This window comes from Plenodomus lingam, assembly GCF_022343315.1.
Source record: "Plenodomus lingam strain CAN1 chromosome Unknown contig_21, whole genome shotgun sequence".
NCBI classification, from domain to species: Eukaryota; Fungi; Ascomycota; class Dothideomycetes; order Pleosporales; family Leptosphaeriaceae; genus Plenodomus; species Plenodomus lingam.
In genome coordinates this window covers 965,406-981,412 of record NW_027093938.1, presented here as the reverse complement: position 1 = coordinate 981,412, position 16,007 = coordinate 965,406, and the positions used below count along the sequence as shown (strand labels likewise).

The window sequence follows — 16,007 nt, the reverse complement described above, 5'->3', positions numbered from 1 at the left end:
TGCTACTGCATGGCTAAGATGGCGCATCCGCGCTGGTTTGAGATGGTGTCTAGCTTCAGCTTCAGCCCATCCTAATTCATTGAGCGTATCCGTTCATCTTACGGGAAACCCTGCGTGTGATAGCAATTCATGTCGCTGTTAGAGCACCATGATCCTTTGGAATTCCTTTTTTTGAGGGGGTATGATGACATGCTCGCAGGACCTGGCCGGACGAGGATAGCTATGGAAAAAATCAGAAATCATGATGATTGCTAATTGTTTGAGGTGGTACCATGTTATTCTTGTGCATGCTTGACTCTACCGTACACCTCTAAACCCTAAATGCTGGCGAATGGGCCGAGGACACAATGGGATGTGGTCGTGCCAGCTTTGAGCTTCATCCATGACGAATTTCGCTATTGCTGTCATGGGGAATCACAGCAGCTCTCACCGCATAACCGGCGGTCTCGCCTCCTTGTTAAACGCCATTCTACTGCAAAGCCACTCCACGGCCTCCTGGACCCCCGTGCCCGTCAGCGCACTACAGGGCAAGACCCTACTATCCCTCACATTGCCGCCCTTGTCCCCCTCAAACACCCTCCTCACAAAGCCCTCCTTGATCCGCACCACTTCGACACAATCCTCCCTATCCTGCTTATTCGCCAGAATCAAAATCGGCACCCCACTCGCCTCCTCACTCGCCAGCACACTCTCCAGCACCAACCGACACTCGTCCAGCCGGCCAATATCCTCGTTGCGCGCGGCGTCGACGGCGCTCAGATCGGCCAGCGTCGCGTTGCCGACGTCGCTGCTGTCGATGACAAAGACAATGGCGTGGCAGCTGCTGTAGTAGCTTTGCCAGAGCCCGCGCAGGCTATGCTGGCCCCCGACGTCCCATATCTTGAGGTAGATGGGTGGGTTTGGGGGTGGGAGGGCGATGGTGGCGACGTTTTGGCCGACGGTGGGCACGGTTTTTAGGTTGGGGTGAGAGGGCGTGTAGGTGGCTTTTATTTGTTCGAGCAGGGTGGTTTTTCCGGCATTGTCGAGGCCGAGGAGGAGGACGGAGTATTCTGGCGGGTTGGTTGGTCGGTTAGTCAGAGTTTCTGTCAAGGAGGTGGTGTATATGGGCAATGGGCAAGGACGGGGTTAAGGCGAACCTTCTTTGCTGGTGGCATGGAGGTAGAGCGATTTGAAGAGGTGGTACATGGTTTTGCGACGCGCAGAGTGGTGGCGCCAGGCTTCACATGTCTGGGCTGGGATCTCGGGTCGAGTGAATGAGACGCGCTGAGGTTGCATGGGGGGACACGCGCTCTTATCGATACCACGGTACAGTAACCTGGGCTGAGTTGATGTCACACCCAGCTTTCCTCGTCGCCGTCACCAACTCGCGCTTTTGCATCTCACCTCCTTGTACAGGCTTGATTATCCCCTACTCAAAAGTGCAGATGCAGATTAACATACCTTATGGATGAACGTCTCAGCTTTCACAGCCATCTCGACGTGCTCCGACCTCTACACGCCTTGGTTGAGGTAGGTCTCTTGCCAGGACCTACCTACATTACCCTACTGAGAACATATAGACCGTGGCGCCAGATTGGATCATCTTCTCTTCTGAACTAAATGGCGATTTTTATTAAATGAACTTCCTGGCTATGGATTACATCCAATCCATGAGAATCCGTTCTACTCACCTTCGGCCCACGGTCTGGTGCAAAACCTCAGGCCTGCACACGGCTACCGGTAGTTATGAGACGGAGCAGGTACTACTCTACAGCGAGTCTTTGTTCGTATCATCCGAACTACTCCGCATTGTCATCAGGAGCACACTATGCGCGTATTTTGACATGTGAAAATTTCATGATAATCCTCTTCGATCGCTTGCATCTCCAGGATCATAAGCGCTGAAAGGATCTAGGATAGTTGTGCTCAAACAAGCATATGCAACATCAGCTGACTATCTAGACTAGACAACGACACAAGGCAGTCTTCCTGCATGTCAGCCAGATACAGATTGTTCGCTTGACCTGTCCACCCCCAGATCTTCAATGTTGCACCGCATCTGTAGCTTACCATACCATTTTCCTTCTGCGAAACAGCATCTTCGCGTTAGGATGGGGGATGACACTCGAACGCCATGACAAGGTCTTGAATCCATCCTCACTGCCGCTCGGCAGTCTGACATCGTATTCTTGCAAGAGCAAGCCCATTGCGATCTTTAGGATGCGGGAAGCATAGTGACGGCCCGGGCCGCAGATGAATCACCGTCAGTGAGGGCTGCTAAGAACCAGGGCTTTGAAAACTTACCAGGCGTGCCGTCCCAATCCCCACAGGGGAAACTCAGGTGTCGCATCACTAAATTTGGATCCCTGTGCGAGGAAGCGACCAGGATCGAATTCGCTGCTGCGATAATAATTGGCAGGGTCCCGGAGAACCGCGTTCATGGGAACGCACACCACCTCACCACTCGCAACGGTGGTGCCATCCGTGAACTTGAATGGCCTGAGTACCTTTCGGCGGCAAGAGATGGAGTCAGATGGATGTAACCTCGCCGACTCTTTTAGGAATGCATCAAGTAACGGCAAGCTATCAATCCCTCCGAGTGGTGGATTGGTGTTGGTCGGCAAAACCGAGCCGAGCTCATGTCGTAATGCGGCGAGGTGCTGACCCTCACGGCAGATGTCGTTTAATGCATATGCGAGACTCATTGCCGGCTGGTGGATCGAAGCGAACCAGATACCGAGAATGACCTGGACTATTTTTGTCGGCGTCCATCCATCCCGGCTCCTGGTTCCATCGATGAAGAGCTGGATGATATCCGAGGCTTTGGACGGCGTGGACTTTTCGGTAATACGCTCTTCAATCAGATCCAGCAGCTTCTGCGTGAGAAGTTTGGATGCTTGGTGGTGTCTCATCAACACCGGGGCCACCCAAGGTGCGACGAAACCTGGCAGCAAGCGAAGCGCCTCCGCGGTCTTGAAGAGATCTTCGGGGTACTGCAAAGCTGCCTCGACGAAATCCGGATCTGATGCCAGTTTATCTCCAAAGAAGGCCAGGCAGTTCCCAACTAGGATCACTCTCTTCGAAAATTCGAAAATGGGTAGTTCTGTCCATTCGTCACTGATTGCATTTGAAAGAACGCTCGATACAGCGTGGTGAAGTGCTGGCTCTAAAGCATCTAGTTTGTTGCGATGTACAACACCGATGATGCGGAGATGTATGTGTCCGTTCTCGCCCATGTCATCGCTGAGTTCCAGGCCATTCATCGTGTGTCGTGGCTGCAGCATCTGATCCCTTCGGTAAGCAATCGTGGCAGATCGTACACATCAAAGAACATACCAGCTTTGACAAAGCATGCAATGAGAACGTTCCTTCTGGTGCGCCCAGAAGCTCATTGATGTGCGCTGTGGATGATATGTGTATGTAGTAGCCTTCTGGAGTCCGCAACGCTATAGGAGAACCAGACCCTTGCTTCCAGGACGATTAGTTGCATCTGAGAATTTCTAGAGGATGTAGGACTTACATATGCACGAAGGAGCATTTTTGGGCCGCTGATTAGGTATAGAAAACTACTTAGAGCTTGACCCAACCGAGTTGGCAGCTCTATGAAGCGGATATTTGGACGCTGTGAGTGTCTGTTAGATCTTGCGAATGTGAAATGAGAAACGAATAATTGATGCGTACCTTGATAACACTTCCATGATGAAGAATACTATTCAACCGCCACAGAAGCCAAACCGCTATCAAGCACACACCAAAAGTAGGTCGAATTTGAAACAGCATAATGAATACAACAAGTACAAACAATCTTCTCTCCGTCTGAACCGACCAAAAAAAAATTATCCCCTGAGCCCAAGACGCTCTTATAAGCCATGAAAAACACACATCTACCTATATTCTGCCGTAAGCGGAAACCATGGAAAAAAAGAGGCGCAGTACCGTATCGCAGCCGCCAGACCACAGGCCCACCGGTCGACTAAAGGCCGGTCCATGATTATCTGCGTGTGGGGGCCAAGAGGAAAAGAATACGTGCTCTGGCAATCAGCTGGACGGTTTGCATGCTAGGCTGATTTTGCCCCGGGGTCCGAAGGTATTGCCGCTGGGCTTGTCTCGGGCTTGCAGATGTATCATGGGTTGAGATGATGCGAGGGCGTCCGCTAGGGGAATATAGGTAGAGGTAGGTTGTTGGCTTTTTATTCTTGTCTTATCATCTACTGGTGCCTTCATTCTTCTTGGGTGATACCTAGTCAACTTCAGTTCCAACTTCGATTTCCATTTCGATTCCGAGTTCAACTCCAACCCCAACCTGAACATCTCACGCCATGGCAAACTCAGAAAACCTCTTCATAATGCACTACACAAACCCCCTCATCCTCATCCGTACGACCCCTCCCCCTCCCCCTCCAAAAATCACAAACCTAACCAATCCCTCCGCCCCCCCAGCCGTACAAATCACCTCCGCCAAACTCCTCACCGAAATCGTCCTCCCACGACTCCACTATCTATACCGCAACCACAACAGCAGCAGCAAAAAGTCCCTCGCAGAACCCCAACCTACCCCGCCTCCGCGCGAGGAAATCCTAGACTCGAAATTAGCAAATATCCTGCGTCACGCTGCGCTCTGTGTCGATGCGGCGATTGAGTATCCCTTGATACTGGCGTACCATCCTACGACGCTGCTGCGCAGTCGTGGACTTGCAGATGTACTTGGGAGTACGTCGGCGCGGGGATCCGCGCATCGGATTGCTTTGGTGTGTCTTCTTGTGGTGGTGGAGAAGGTTATTGGGGTTGTGGTTGGTTATGTGAGGGGGATGGAGGGATCGGTCAAGTCGGGTAGTGTGTGTGATAGTGATGATGATGATGATGATGGCGCTGCGACGAATCTCGCTCTGGATTTTGCGATTCCGAGGGCTGCGCTTTTGGTTTCGATTGCGGTTAGTGGGTTGGCGGTTTGGGAGGGATATTTTGGGGGTGGGGGTATGGATGTTTCCACGTTGGCTTGGTGGGTTGCATTGAGACAGATCTTGTAGTTTTGTCTTTTTTTTTTGGTCAACTGTAGTTAAATTTGTGGGAGCGAAGCAGCATGCATTTTTAGAAGAGATACAAACAAGTAAAACGTCAGCTTCAGCACCCTCAGTCCCGTCTACGTAATGTAACATGTAAATCATGCCCAGCAGCAGGTCCCATCATACCCAAACACGGCTTCTTCGTCTCCATCTGCGGAAACTGCTGCTCCGCCTCCGGAAGCGTAGAGTCAAACCTGCCAAAAGCCAACGCCACAAGCATGAAAATCTCATGCTGGGCCATGAACCGACCCGGACAATACGTCAGACCGCCTCCAAAAGGCCGGAAACTGGGATCCTTTGCCAGCGACGGCTTCTCCAAGAAGCGCTCATGTCGAAACTCCTCTGGTCTGGCGCCGAACACATTTTCGTCCATCATCATCTGTAGGAAGGGTATCAAGATGCGGGAGCCCTTTTGGAACCGCGAAGTTCCGACTACGCAGTCTTCCAGGACATTGCGGACTGTGACTGAAGAAGTGCAAATGCGCAGTGTTTCGTTGTAAGCAGCCATAAGATGGGGGAGACTTTCCATATGCTTCATCAAAAGGCTGGGTTCGGGCATCTTGTCGTCTTGGAAGAGGGGCTTGAGGTCTCTCTCAAGAGATGCTTTGAGCTCTGGGTTGAACAGAATGAAGCTGCAGAGCCAGTAGGCGGCTTTCCAAGCGTTTCCATTGATTCTGTGGCTTTGAGTTAGCAAAATTCTTGCTTGCTGGTTTTCGAGGCAGTAAAACATACACCCAGTAAATCATGAGCAGATACGCGCTGATATCGCGCGACTCAATTCCAATAGCTCGCATCTCAGACTCGAGCGTAAGAATCATCCAATTCGCGTCACTCCTTTCACTAGCGGGCAGATCGAAGTAGCGATCAAACACGTTCTGGGTCGTTGCCTTTGCCCGGTAAGTCTTGCGCGCAAATCTCTCGGGCACCTGGTACGTAAACTGCCAGCTATCCTCGTCAAACTCCGCAAAGTGATCGAGAACGTTGGGATCGAGTTTGAACAGCGCCTCTCCGAAGAAAGCCCTGGTCGCGGCGTACAAGAGCACATCTCGAGTCCAGCGATGGAGCGAGACCAGGCGTTCAGTGTCATTGTGATTTCGCTCCAGAATTACTGAGCTGGAGGTAGATTCCCAATTTGCGCGCTCCATGATGGTGTTCAAAAACTTGGTCGAGAGTGCGTTTAGCTTGTCGCCTGGGTACAATTGCGCCTTGAAGATTGCCTCGGACACATGGGCGAGTGCTTTTCCATGTGGGTTGGGAAAGCCGCCGTTTTTGAGTCGATCTTGGAGGAAGTAGTCTTGTGGTTTGGCCCAGATGGCCTTGACAGCGGCTGGGGAGGCGCCGAATCTCAATTGCATGTCTTCTACATAGGCGTCGAATGTGAGTTGAGTCGTGTTGCGGAAAATGGCAGTCACGTCTTTGGCAGAGGTGATGACGTAGACGTATTGTCCACCAAGGACGAGCGCGAATGGCTCTCTTTTGTTCCCAAAGTGCAACCTCGTGTGGATGTTAGTTTCTGTTTGTTGCTATTATATCAGACAGATTCTCCTCACCGTCCTTTGGTGATAAGGCCGTTGCCGTTACGGACAAAGCTTGCAATGTGGCCAACCCCTGTTTTTGAATGTTAGTAAACATGGCAGATCTTGCAATTGAAAACCTACATGGAATGGAATATGGCAGAGTCTTTGGTTGTGAGGGATTCAAGAGTGGTGACAATGTAAAGGTCCAAAGCCTCCAGCCGCACCAGAGTAGCACCACGCCTACGAGGCATAGTTTCGAGGTATACCATGAAGAGCCGTCATCGTGGTTGCTTGGAGCAGACATAGTTCCCTAGATGCACGTGATTCAGTATCACAGGTGAGCGACTCCAATAACTGAGCACAAGATGGTGAAGGATAATTACCCGGTCGAGCGCAATCCGTATCTTGTTAGGAAGAAAAAGGTTCGACTGCACCTACCAGGCAGATTGTGCGGTTTCCCAAGGCCTCCCAAACATCTGCAAGACGTAGGAGCGGTCGACCGTGATCCAGGCCTGTGATTTGGGGGCGTACTGTGGCACGGGCCGTCTGGCATAGGCTGAGCCACGTCGTGTAACATGGCAGCCTGATTGCGGCACAGTTGTTTGCTCGGAGTCCGTTTGGATATGCAAAAGCATGATATCGTGAAGTGAAGTTGAGCAGCTGCAATCAAAAAAAAAAGCCAGCCGAGCTGGGATAAGGTTCTCACCTCTGTGGCTGAACCAAAACGCTCCGAGTGCTAGATCCTTGTAGATTGGGATGGGGTGGATCTGACAAACGTCATGATCTGATCAGCTACCGATATGTCGAGGAAATTAATATGTGTATGCTGACTCAGATTCCCCACGGCAATGGAAAGCGACTGGAATAGGTATACTACCGGTAGCCTGTAGAGGATGATCGGGCTCACTAAAGGAGGTGGGGCACTACCGGTACATTTAGACAAGGTACATACTGCAGCCACCATCGCATTGCTGACTGAAGTCGTACGGATGCATCACAGCCGTTGCGACAATGAAGGAATGCAGTAGGGTAAGCCTGTGTGAGCCTTACTGTGTGTCTCCACAGCTGCGAGACTCGGCTTACTCCAATCCATAACATGTGAATGTGATGAACGTAAGCAACTGAACCCAGTCCGCCAATCCCAAGACAGACTGTGGTGACTTGAGAGCGGCTGACTGCATGCCACCCAATAGAAGAAGACGCTTCGAGGCTGTGTAGTCGGAATATTTGGCCAACTTCCCCACGCTGTCTACGTCCGCGTTCCCAAGACTTTTCGCTGACCGATGATAGATTAGCATGCACATCTTCGGATTTAGCCACTGCGTACTCTATCTTGTCCGCAGCCATTCAAGACCCAGCCAACGTGTGTGCCATAGATCTGTTAGGTCAGCGTAGGTCAGCAAGATTGTCTCCGGGCGCGTAAAATCTCCAGAAGTTCGTTTCACTTGGGCAGGATGGGGTGGTTTTCGCTAGGCAAATGTGTAGAAGTGTGCTTTTGTATTGTTACTTTTTGATACTGGTATCCTTGCAAATGTTCCATGCGTGTGTCTATATGTACAAAACGAAATTCTAAAAACAACACTGTGTACAGTAGCTGATTGCGAAGATCACGAGCTCACAGCGAGATACGCGCCAATCATACCATCCTCGATGTCGAGTTGGGGGAGATCTCGGAAGGTGGGACATGCTTGCAAGCGTCAGTAGTGTCACGCCAAAGTACGGTAGTATTCGGTACGTAAACTCACAGCCTTGGTCGATCTGCCGCTCTCGTTTCGACGCGCATCGTTCCTCATAAACTCGTGATACTGTTCAACGGGATCCGAAACGGATCCGAGAGTTGTCATGCCACGGCTGGCGGAATCGCCGCGGATAAAGTTGCGTAAGCTTTGCATCGTGATACGCGTGCTAGGGCCCTTTGAAACATGTGGATGCACAGAGTGTTCACCGGAAGACTCCCTGGACTGCTTCGCACTCGAACCGCCCCTTATGCGAGTGATCAATCGGTGGTACCATGAAGTGGACTCGTCGTGTCGAAGCTGAGCGATTTGATTTGCGAATATAGTGCGGAATGCAACCAAGCATGCCATGAGTATAGCGACACCAGATTCGACGTGCAACAGGATGTGTGTCCAGACAAGACTGAACTCTCGCTCTCCGCGCACGCTCTCGTGCAGACCGCCGGCTAAGCGGATGATTGTGATGATGATCATCGAGATGGATAGGCAGAGGAAAGATGCTATACTCGCTTTCTGCTCAATTCGCATTTGAGACAAGCGCAGCAACAGTAATGGTATCGTAATGACTGCGATCGTTAGCTAGATTGTTCCAGGGAATCAGAGAACGCATACTCATTATATCAGTTGTGATGTTCAAAAGTAGCGTAAGGATACTCATCGCCAAGTTCAATTTGAACTGCGTATTTGGATAGCATTTCACTGTGAGGATCAGCTGTTTTCAAAGGCATTACGTGGGCAGTAGTCTTACTGGCTTCCATGCCGAAATAGGGGCACAAGATGAACGGTTCGCCTACGACGAACATCCAGGCGACTACGTTGATGACCCAACAAATCCAATAAAACCGATGCAAAGATACTGACAGGTTCCGTATGAGTGGGCGAAAGAAAATGAGAAAGGACATCTTGATCGCATAGATTGCAGTCCAGTCAAGGGCCAAGTAGATGAAGATCCACTTGTTGAGGTCAAGGAGAGGAATAAGCTCAGGGACTGTGAATGTTATGGTTGGATCCGAGTTGACAGCTTCGATCATGTACATCTTGTCTGCGGCATGCCACATGACGCCCGTGTTGGCGATCAGGCAGAGGGTGGAGAAGAATACAAAAGCATCGTCGGCGAAGAACTTGCGCTGTTTCTTGAATCGAAAGATGAGGCGAGCTCCGCAAGCAAGAACAGCAATGATCAAGAAGCTCCAAAGCAGACCCTATAGAGTAGGTATCAGTGGGATGTTTCTGGTTGGAGAAACATCATAAGAGTGAGCTCACATCAAAAGACTTGCGGTTTATCTTGCCAGCGTGATCAATCTTGTGTTGCTTTTCCGCATCAAACGACGGCACATCAGCTCGAGGTACTCTCGTAACAGCCATGATGGAAGTGAAAGTAGGAATCTGACAGAGGAAATCTGACAGAGACTGCGGACGTTTTACGCTGGCGTTGGTGGCTACTTAATCCTTCACGGGTACTCGCCTGGTTCACGGGCGGGAGGAAGAGCCGCATGATGTATTATAGCAGCGAAGTAAGCTGCTTCAGATGGACCATCTAGCCAGTACCACTGCATCATCGAGGTCGCCGGGGCATTGCAAGCCGGGGTGGGCAGCTGGTGAGTGGGTATGGTAGGTAAGGCTCCTCCTTCCATCGGTGTTAGGCGCGGGGCTGTCTTCTGCTTACTCTTGTGTCACCACCCACCATCACCGCATAGATTACCACGCCACCCATAGCGCCGTTTGCAACAACTCTTTCTGTCGAGTGGCTGATTACACTGATCCTCCATCCTTCCCTTCCTCCCCTTTTACATAAATACCATTGGCATCCAGCTTTCTCCATTGCAGACGCCGGCCATGTCGCGTGGAGGCAGCCTTGGTACCATCCTGGTTACCGGTGGTGCTGGGTGGCTTGGATCGTACATTGTCGAACTTCTAGTTAATGATTCAGACTTCTCCCAAGTTGTGTCCAGTGTCGAACCTCAAGTTACTCCCAATCGCCAGATTCCTGGAGTCATCTATCATGATTGCGACATCAGCAACTCCACCCAGCTCCGAGCGCTTCTCGACAAGGTCAAGCCACGCATCATCATACACTCAATTGGGCCTGGCTTCTTCGCATCTCCAGAGGCCCATCGCCGCGTGACTTACGACCTTTCAAAGCAGCTCATCGCTGAGGCGCGCAAACATCCAAGTATACAAGCAGTAGTGTACACAGGGACCGTAGAAGGCATGAACATGACACCCAAGGACAACACCCGACCAATGCGTGAAGATGAGGTCACTCTACACAGCCTTCACTCGGGACCAAACGCGTACTCTCGCACAAAAGCTGCTGTCGACAGGCTCATGAGAGAAGCCAACACCCCAGAAGCTCTGTTCGACAATACTTCTGGCAACTACGAAAACCAGCTCCTCACAACCGTCCTCCGTGTTACGGGACTGTACGGGCCCCGAGATCGCCTCACGGTGGTGGAGATGCTGAAATTGGTCAATACACCAAATACCAAGTTCCAGCTCGGCCCCAATACGCTCGTTCATGACTGGATACATGTGGAGAACTGCGCTCGAGCACATGTCCTCGCTGCGAAAGCGCTCGTAAACCCAACTGGCGAGAGAGCCGATGGCAGAGGTTTCTTTGTATCCGACGGTAAACCCAAGAAGTTCTGGGATTTCACCCGCAAGATCTGGGAGGAGGCAGGAGACGCAAATTGGGCTCCAGATGGGCCGCACAAGGTCATTCAGATTCCCTTCTGGTTGGTGCTATTTGCCGTTGGCTCTATCGAGTGGTTGTTCTGGATCTTCACCCTCGGTATGGTCAGGCCAAGCGCCAGTACCATGACTTTCGAGTATATGAAGACGGGCGGCTGGTTCGACATCAGTGAGACACGGAATGTGTTGGGGTATGAGCCTGAGTTCGACACGGATGAGGGAATTCGGAGGACCATCCAGTGGTTCAAGGAGAATGGGGGCTGGAACAAGGATGTATAACATAATCTCAGCATAGTATCACGGCGACTAGATTCGAATATCAATACTGCAGGTCCCTTGTCATTCAAATTATTATGAATTGAATCATTCTGCCACTTCTTGTGGCCCCATTATCATGCGACATTCCATTGTGGTGCCTTCAAATCCAGCTCTAGCCCGAGAGAGAGAGGGAAATGCCGCTCCACGGACTCCGACCGCTCATTCAGCTCTGCCGCCCCCAATCTGCATCCTGCAGCTCTATTTGACGGGCCAACAACAGCTGTTCCATGTACGCTCCCATTGGCCAACCTTGTCAGCTTCTTAATTTGCCAGGTACCATCCCCTCGCCGCCATCATCCACGTCAGGCCAACCCCCGCATTGAGAAAAGGAAAGACCGACTCCCGCACCCGCGCAGTCTTCCACACCGTTAACTCGGTGATGAAGAGAAACAGAACCAGCACGTAGGTGGATGTTGCCAAGTCGTACAGCGCGCGATTGTTGACGTTGAACGCAGCATATGCACGAATCAGGCTGGTGTAGATGTTCTTCACTCCGTACACATGAGCCAGGAGCTGCGTATGCGGCGGAGAAAGGTGGCCGGAGAATTGGCGAAGCCCGGCGGATGGTGGGGAGACATAGCAGATGACTGAATGTACAGTGGCTAGAAAAGCTGTCTGAGTGGTGTCAGTGGTGGTCTGGGAAGGGGATGCAGTGGACTTACAAACAGCAGAAAGTAGGGAAGGTACCCATCGTGACTTGGAGTTGGGCCTGGCATTTCTTAAGATTTTAAACTTGGTTGGTTTGAATAGCTGCACGGCTTCGTGATGATGAGAAAAGTGAAGAAGGGAAATGGCAGTTGGCAGCCTGGTATTATAGGTAGCAGAAGAACTCCCCTTGCCTCTTCGGGCTAGTGCATAAGCAGTCGTCCTTCCTGCCGACTGTACGTACGACATGAAGCTTCGTCTGGGTCACCTTTTTGATCAGGCGTTTGATATGCCTAATTCATTAGTGTTAACACCTTGGTTTGTTATCAGCAGGCCCTGCATTCTCGGTATTGTTGTATTTGCGACGTCATCCTGATTCACTTTGCTCTGCCGTCTCGAGACGGTTAGTCGAAGGATGATTGTAATCTCAATCACAAATTAAACATGGCACCGTTTGATTACGCAGTAGTGAAAGGGCTAGGCAGAAAACTACTCTGGTTGAACGCAATTCGCCTGGGAAATTCGCAGTCAGCAGAGACGTAGAACATTGAGGGTCACCAGTTGTTGAGGCGAACATTTGAGGCAATAGAAGTGACAAAAACGCAACCTCCAGCAATTGTTTGACCTAAAATTTATCCAAAGAACAAATCAAGACAAAATATAAAAGAACTAGAACATGTGATGTGAGTATGGACTTAAGGGCAAGGAACATCAGTGCTCATACTCTACCCCAATCATACGATAACAAACATTTCTCAAATCGATGCTACATCTCCCCTCCCTTCAACTCGCCCAAGAAAACCCATCTCAAGCCCTCCGTCTTCGCAGAAACGAAATCCGTGAGACGGCCCTTGGTCGTGGGAAAGCGGCCTGGGGCAGAAACGCCAGACCAAGCCACGTAGGATCCAACACGGCAAATATCCGCATTTTGATCTAGGCCTACACTTCTCAATGTTACATCATTCGTTGAAGATCGAAATATACACCATGCTCCCACGTTGTTCAAACCTTTAGCAGAACACATTCAACTGCATGAATGCAATAAACCTAAGACTACGCTTGGTAGCTTAACACATACTTCCATCCTTTCACCCACATGCATTGCAGGTGCCGGATTGTAGTCAAGTGGCGCGGTAGTCAAGGTATCTAGTCAAGGGTACGAAATGTAGATGTTGTATTCAAAAGCTATTCCATGATTAGTGATAGAAGGAGCGACCGCAATTTCGATTCTACACTGCGATGCGTGAAATCGAAGGAAAGAAATTGAAACTTGCAAAAGGCTCCGTAACAGCTGTCCTGCTCGCAGGTGATCTCCCCACGCATGATAAAAAAAACTCATCAGGAGCAAAAGGAATCCGCCCACCACAGTATAGAAGATTATACACTCGTTTGGAATCGAGCTGCTCAGCAGTCCAGCATATCTCCATGCAAGTCGACGTCCCGAAAGCAAACCTGCGACCAGCGTAGCGTTCAACCCCGCAGCTAGTCATCTTCAGAGTCGAGATCCTCTCCAATTGTATCCAGAACGCCAGATTCATCGTCTGCCTCATTCGTTGAAATTTCGTCGTCCTCTTCACCATCAGTCTCCATCACTACGCCCATCTCCCATCTCTTTTGGCCGAATTTCACTTTGTCCTCTTCTTTCAGCTTTTGCAAGATATCCATCATTCTGGGCCACATCTGAGTATCCACAAACTCCGTTAGATTGCCTTTGAAAGCGTCGAAAGCGGTGTCGAATTCTGGGATAAGTTGTTCGAGCAGAGAGATAAGATAGGCATCTTCTTTCTTGACGCGCTGGATGTAATTTGCGGACTGATGTATTGAGCGATCTTCGAGATTTAATGTTCTCCTTATCGTCTGATCTTGCGGATCCTTCTCCGTCTCCCTTGTGATTTGAAACGCGATGTCCGCAATGTTACAACAAGTGTGGCGCATGCCCAGCAATAAGAACAGGATTGAGCGAATGATCTCTGGGATGATCCACCTGTGAGTGCCCGTATCGGTGCATTTCCTGATCTTGTCAATAGTCCTCAGTATGGATGATCTTTGCTTCTCGACCTCCCATTCTGTGAAGCTCGACTCCTCTTTAGTACGATACCCAATATCATTGACGAACGAAGCCTTCCAGAATGCAGTTATGGGCAAACAACCTCTGCTGCTACAAAAGCATGTGTAATCATCCGGTGAATCTGTAAGGAGGGCCGATACTTCCAAGGGATCTAGAGTATCATGCAGTCTCGGGCCTAAGTGGATCTGGTCCGCAATGAAGTGTGCCGCAGTTGTACTCCAGCCGTCGCATCGCTCCTTCAGATTAGCACCTTTTTCAAGAAGCCATTTAAGCACATCGTGGCCATCAATTCGACGTGGATTACCAAGATTGACAAAAGCTGCGAAGCATACTACAGGCGAGAGACCCGCCGTGCCGCGATGACACGGCACCTTTTCGCCAAACACATCCTCGAATCCGCTATCGAATAGTCGTTCTAATGCATATGCTCCAGCATAGGATACTTTTTTAAGATTTTGTGCACAATAAACTCTTTCTGTTATCGGATACAAGGCAGCGGGGACTTCAACGCCTCGCTCTTCAAGCGCTGATAAACAACAGTGCACATGAGCATCTGGTAATGTGTCTGGGCGCATGCTGCACATAAGCTCGACACCATGCTTTTCTATCATGTCCTTGATTGCACGTCTCTGCTGTACCAGATCAGCAAGAAGTATGTTCGGTATAGTTTCATTTGGAAAACAGCTGGCGGCGTGACAGTAAGCTTCGGCGAGGTCCCCAATGTCTTCGAGACCAGCTTTGTCCATTGTCTTCCTTGCACCCAGCCAAAATCTGACCATACTGGCATCTTCATTGTAAACTGCTATGATCAGGATCCGACGATTGAGCCTTTTGTCTTTTCTCAAGCTCATGCCAGCCTCGTGCATAATTTGGCATCCTTCCAGCCACCCGACGCGAGTTGCCAATTCATACAGCGTGAAGTTTCCTAACAAGGACGGATCTCCTTTTGTTTCTTGTATGAAGCTGTAGAAATCATCCCTTGCACGCAGCAAGATTAATCGTATACCATGGCTCATTTCGTCTGTGATGGGCAACATGATCGATGAAGGGTGACGGGTGATCGGCACGTCATATCTGAAAAGATCCAGGAAAGCTGATAAATAAACTCCGGGAACGAAAGTCACAATAAAATCTAGGACCGTTCTGGAAACCATGTCAGCAGTACTGCTTTCTGAGACTTAAAAGAAGGTATTCAATATCGACTAGGTGAGCATGTACTGGAGCTTCAACGGACCAGACTCAGACGTACCTGCCGCGTTTATCGGTCTCATTCATTTGCAAAGGCATATAGTTAAAAAGCTGAACTACCATGTTTTTCGTTTTCGTTGTCGCTTGCTCGGAAATCTGGGAATCGGATATGCGGCGCCAGAGAAATCTTGTGGTGATATCACACACAAACTACAACATTACTTAACATATGTATGCATGTATAGTTCAATCACAAGTTACGTGGAAAAAGGAGATGCAAAGTAGGTAATCTTACATGAAGAAGTGTGCGGCCGTCGAGCAAACGATCACTTGGCGATGCCTGCCGCGTTTCGAAAAGTCTGTACATTCGGTTCGCGCAGTCATCAAGCTTGGAGAAATGAATCTTCCATTCGCTGCCCTCATTACTCGTGATCAAATCTTCCAATAGTCTGAAACCTGGTGAGTCTTTTGTAACGAATCGGATGCATTGCAGACTATTCGCAATAGATATCGATGACGCATTGCTTTGGTATCCCAGCGCGATCTTGAACTGCTTTCTTAGCAAGAAGCTATAGATTGACAATTCAAGTCTCAAGTCCCTCATGACTTCTTGTGAAGTTGCTAGAGGGCAATTTGCGTTGTGACGAAAGGACGACGCAAGTGCGATTGATACGGGCCATCGAAGCAATGTGCGGGATGCACCGTCGCGGTGACAACTGCAGCGTCTAGGTTCGGGTCGTCGCATTTTCTTCCTAAGCCTGATCTGTGAGATTGTTTGGAGGGCTGGAGTTGCGGATTCTGA

General features: G+C 50.1%; 9 protein-coding genes across 9 annotated transcripts; 2 read left to right on the top strand and 7 right to left on the bottom strand.

Moving 5' to 3' along the window:
• Positions 1-426: 426 nt before the first annotated feature.
• IAQ61_005223 (uncharacterized protein) lies at positions 427-1,185 on the bottom strand (the record flags this gene model as incomplete). Its single annotated transcript, XM_066096714.1, has 2 exons — positions 427-1,049; positions 1,137-1,185. 2 exons carry the CDS (start codon positions 1,183-1,185, stop codon positions 427-429), a joined length of 672 nt encoding a protein of 223 aa, XP_065953409.1.
• Positions 1,186-2,279: 1,094 nt separating this feature from the next.
• On the bottom strand, positions 2,280-4,190 carry IAQ61_005222 (uncharacterized protein; the record flags this gene model as incomplete). The annotated part of the gene is made up of 4 exons (XM_003842953.2): positions 3,661-4,190; positions 3,500-3,601; positions 3,316-3,447; positions 2,280-3,263 (listed from the first exon to the last, which is right to left on the bottom strand). Exons 1-4 carry the CDS (start codon positions 3,757-3,759, stop codon positions 2,280-2,282), a joined length of 1,317 nt encoding a protein of 438 aa, XP_003843001.2. The 5' UTR covers positions 3,760-4,190.
• Positions 4,191-4,298: 108 nt separating this feature from the next.
• IAQ61_005221 (uncharacterized protein) lies at positions 4,299-5,006 on the top strand (the record flags this gene model as incomplete). Its single annotated transcript, XM_066096713.1, has 1 exon — positions 4,299-5,006. The coding sequence occupies one exon, from the start codon at positions 4,299-4,301 to the stop codon at positions 5,004-5,006; it is 708 nt and encodes a 235-aa protein (XP_065953408.1).
• Positions 5,007-5,109: 103 nt separating this feature from the next.
• On the bottom strand, positions 5,110-7,194 carry IAQ61_005220 (uncharacterized protein; the record flags this gene model as incomplete). Its single annotated transcript, XM_066096712.1, has 6 exons — positions 5,110-5,716; positions 5,775-6,536; positions 6,593-6,650; positions 6,701-6,869; positions 6,943-6,993; positions 7,045-7,194. The coding sequence occupies 6 exons, from the start codon at positions 7,192-7,194 to the stop codon at positions 5,110-5,112; spliced, it is 1,797 nt and encodes a 598-aa protein (XP_065953407.1).
• A 469-nt stretch (positions 7,195-7,663) lies between these two features.
• On the bottom strand, positions 7,664-9,866 carry IAQ61_005219 (uncharacterized protein). The gene is made up of 5 exons (XM_066096711.1): positions 9,559-9,866; positions 9,044-9,497; positions 8,908-8,994; positions 8,295-8,861; positions 7,664-8,246 (listed from the first exon to the last, which is right to left on the bottom strand). The coding sequence occupies exons 1-5, from the start codon at positions 9,658-9,660 to the stop codon at positions 8,167-8,169; spliced, it is 1,290 nt and encodes a 429-aa protein (XP_065953406.1). The 5' UTR covers positions 9,661-9,866; the 3' UTR covers positions 7,664-8,166.
• Positions 9,867-10,131: 265 nt separating this feature from the next.
• On the top strand, positions 10,132-11,265 carry IAQ61_005218 (uncharacterized protein; the record flags this gene model as incomplete). The annotated part of the gene is made up of 1 exon (XM_003842956.2): positions 10,132-11,265. The coding sequence occupies one exon, from the start codon at positions 10,132-10,134 to the stop codon at positions 11,263-11,265; it is 1,134 nt and encodes a 377-aa protein (XP_003843004.2).
• Positions 11,266-11,565: 300 nt separating this feature from the next.
• IAQ61_005217 (uncharacterized protein) lies at positions 11,566-12,020 on the bottom strand (the record flags this gene model as incomplete). Its single annotated transcript, XM_003842957.2, has 2 exons — positions 11,566-11,919; positions 11,967-12,020. The coding sequence occupies 2 exons, from the start codon at positions 12,018-12,020 to the stop codon at positions 11,566-11,568; spliced, it is 408 nt and encodes a 135-aa protein (XP_003843005.1).
• A 205-nt stretch (positions 12,021-12,225) lies between these two features.
• Positions 12,226-12,526, bottom strand: IAQ61_005216 (uncharacterized protein; the record flags this gene model as incomplete). The annotated part of the gene is made up of 2 exons (XM_066096710.1): positions 12,226-12,329; positions 12,412-12,526. The coding sequence occupies 2 exons, from the start codon at positions 12,524-12,526 to the stop codon at positions 12,226-12,228; spliced, it is 219 nt and encodes a 72-aa protein (XP_065953405.1).
• A 905-nt stretch (positions 12,527-13,431) lies between these two features.
• Positions 13,432-15,809, bottom strand: IAQ61_005215 (uncharacterized protein; the record flags this gene model as incomplete). The annotated part of the gene is made up of 3 exons (XM_003842958.2): positions 13,432-15,160; positions 15,267-15,415; positions 15,501-15,809. The coding sequence occupies 3 exons, from the start codon at positions 15,807-15,809 to the stop codon at positions 13,432-13,434; spliced, it is 2,187 nt and encodes a 728-aa protein (XP_003843006.2).
• Positions 15,810-16,007: the final 198 nt, after the last annotated feature.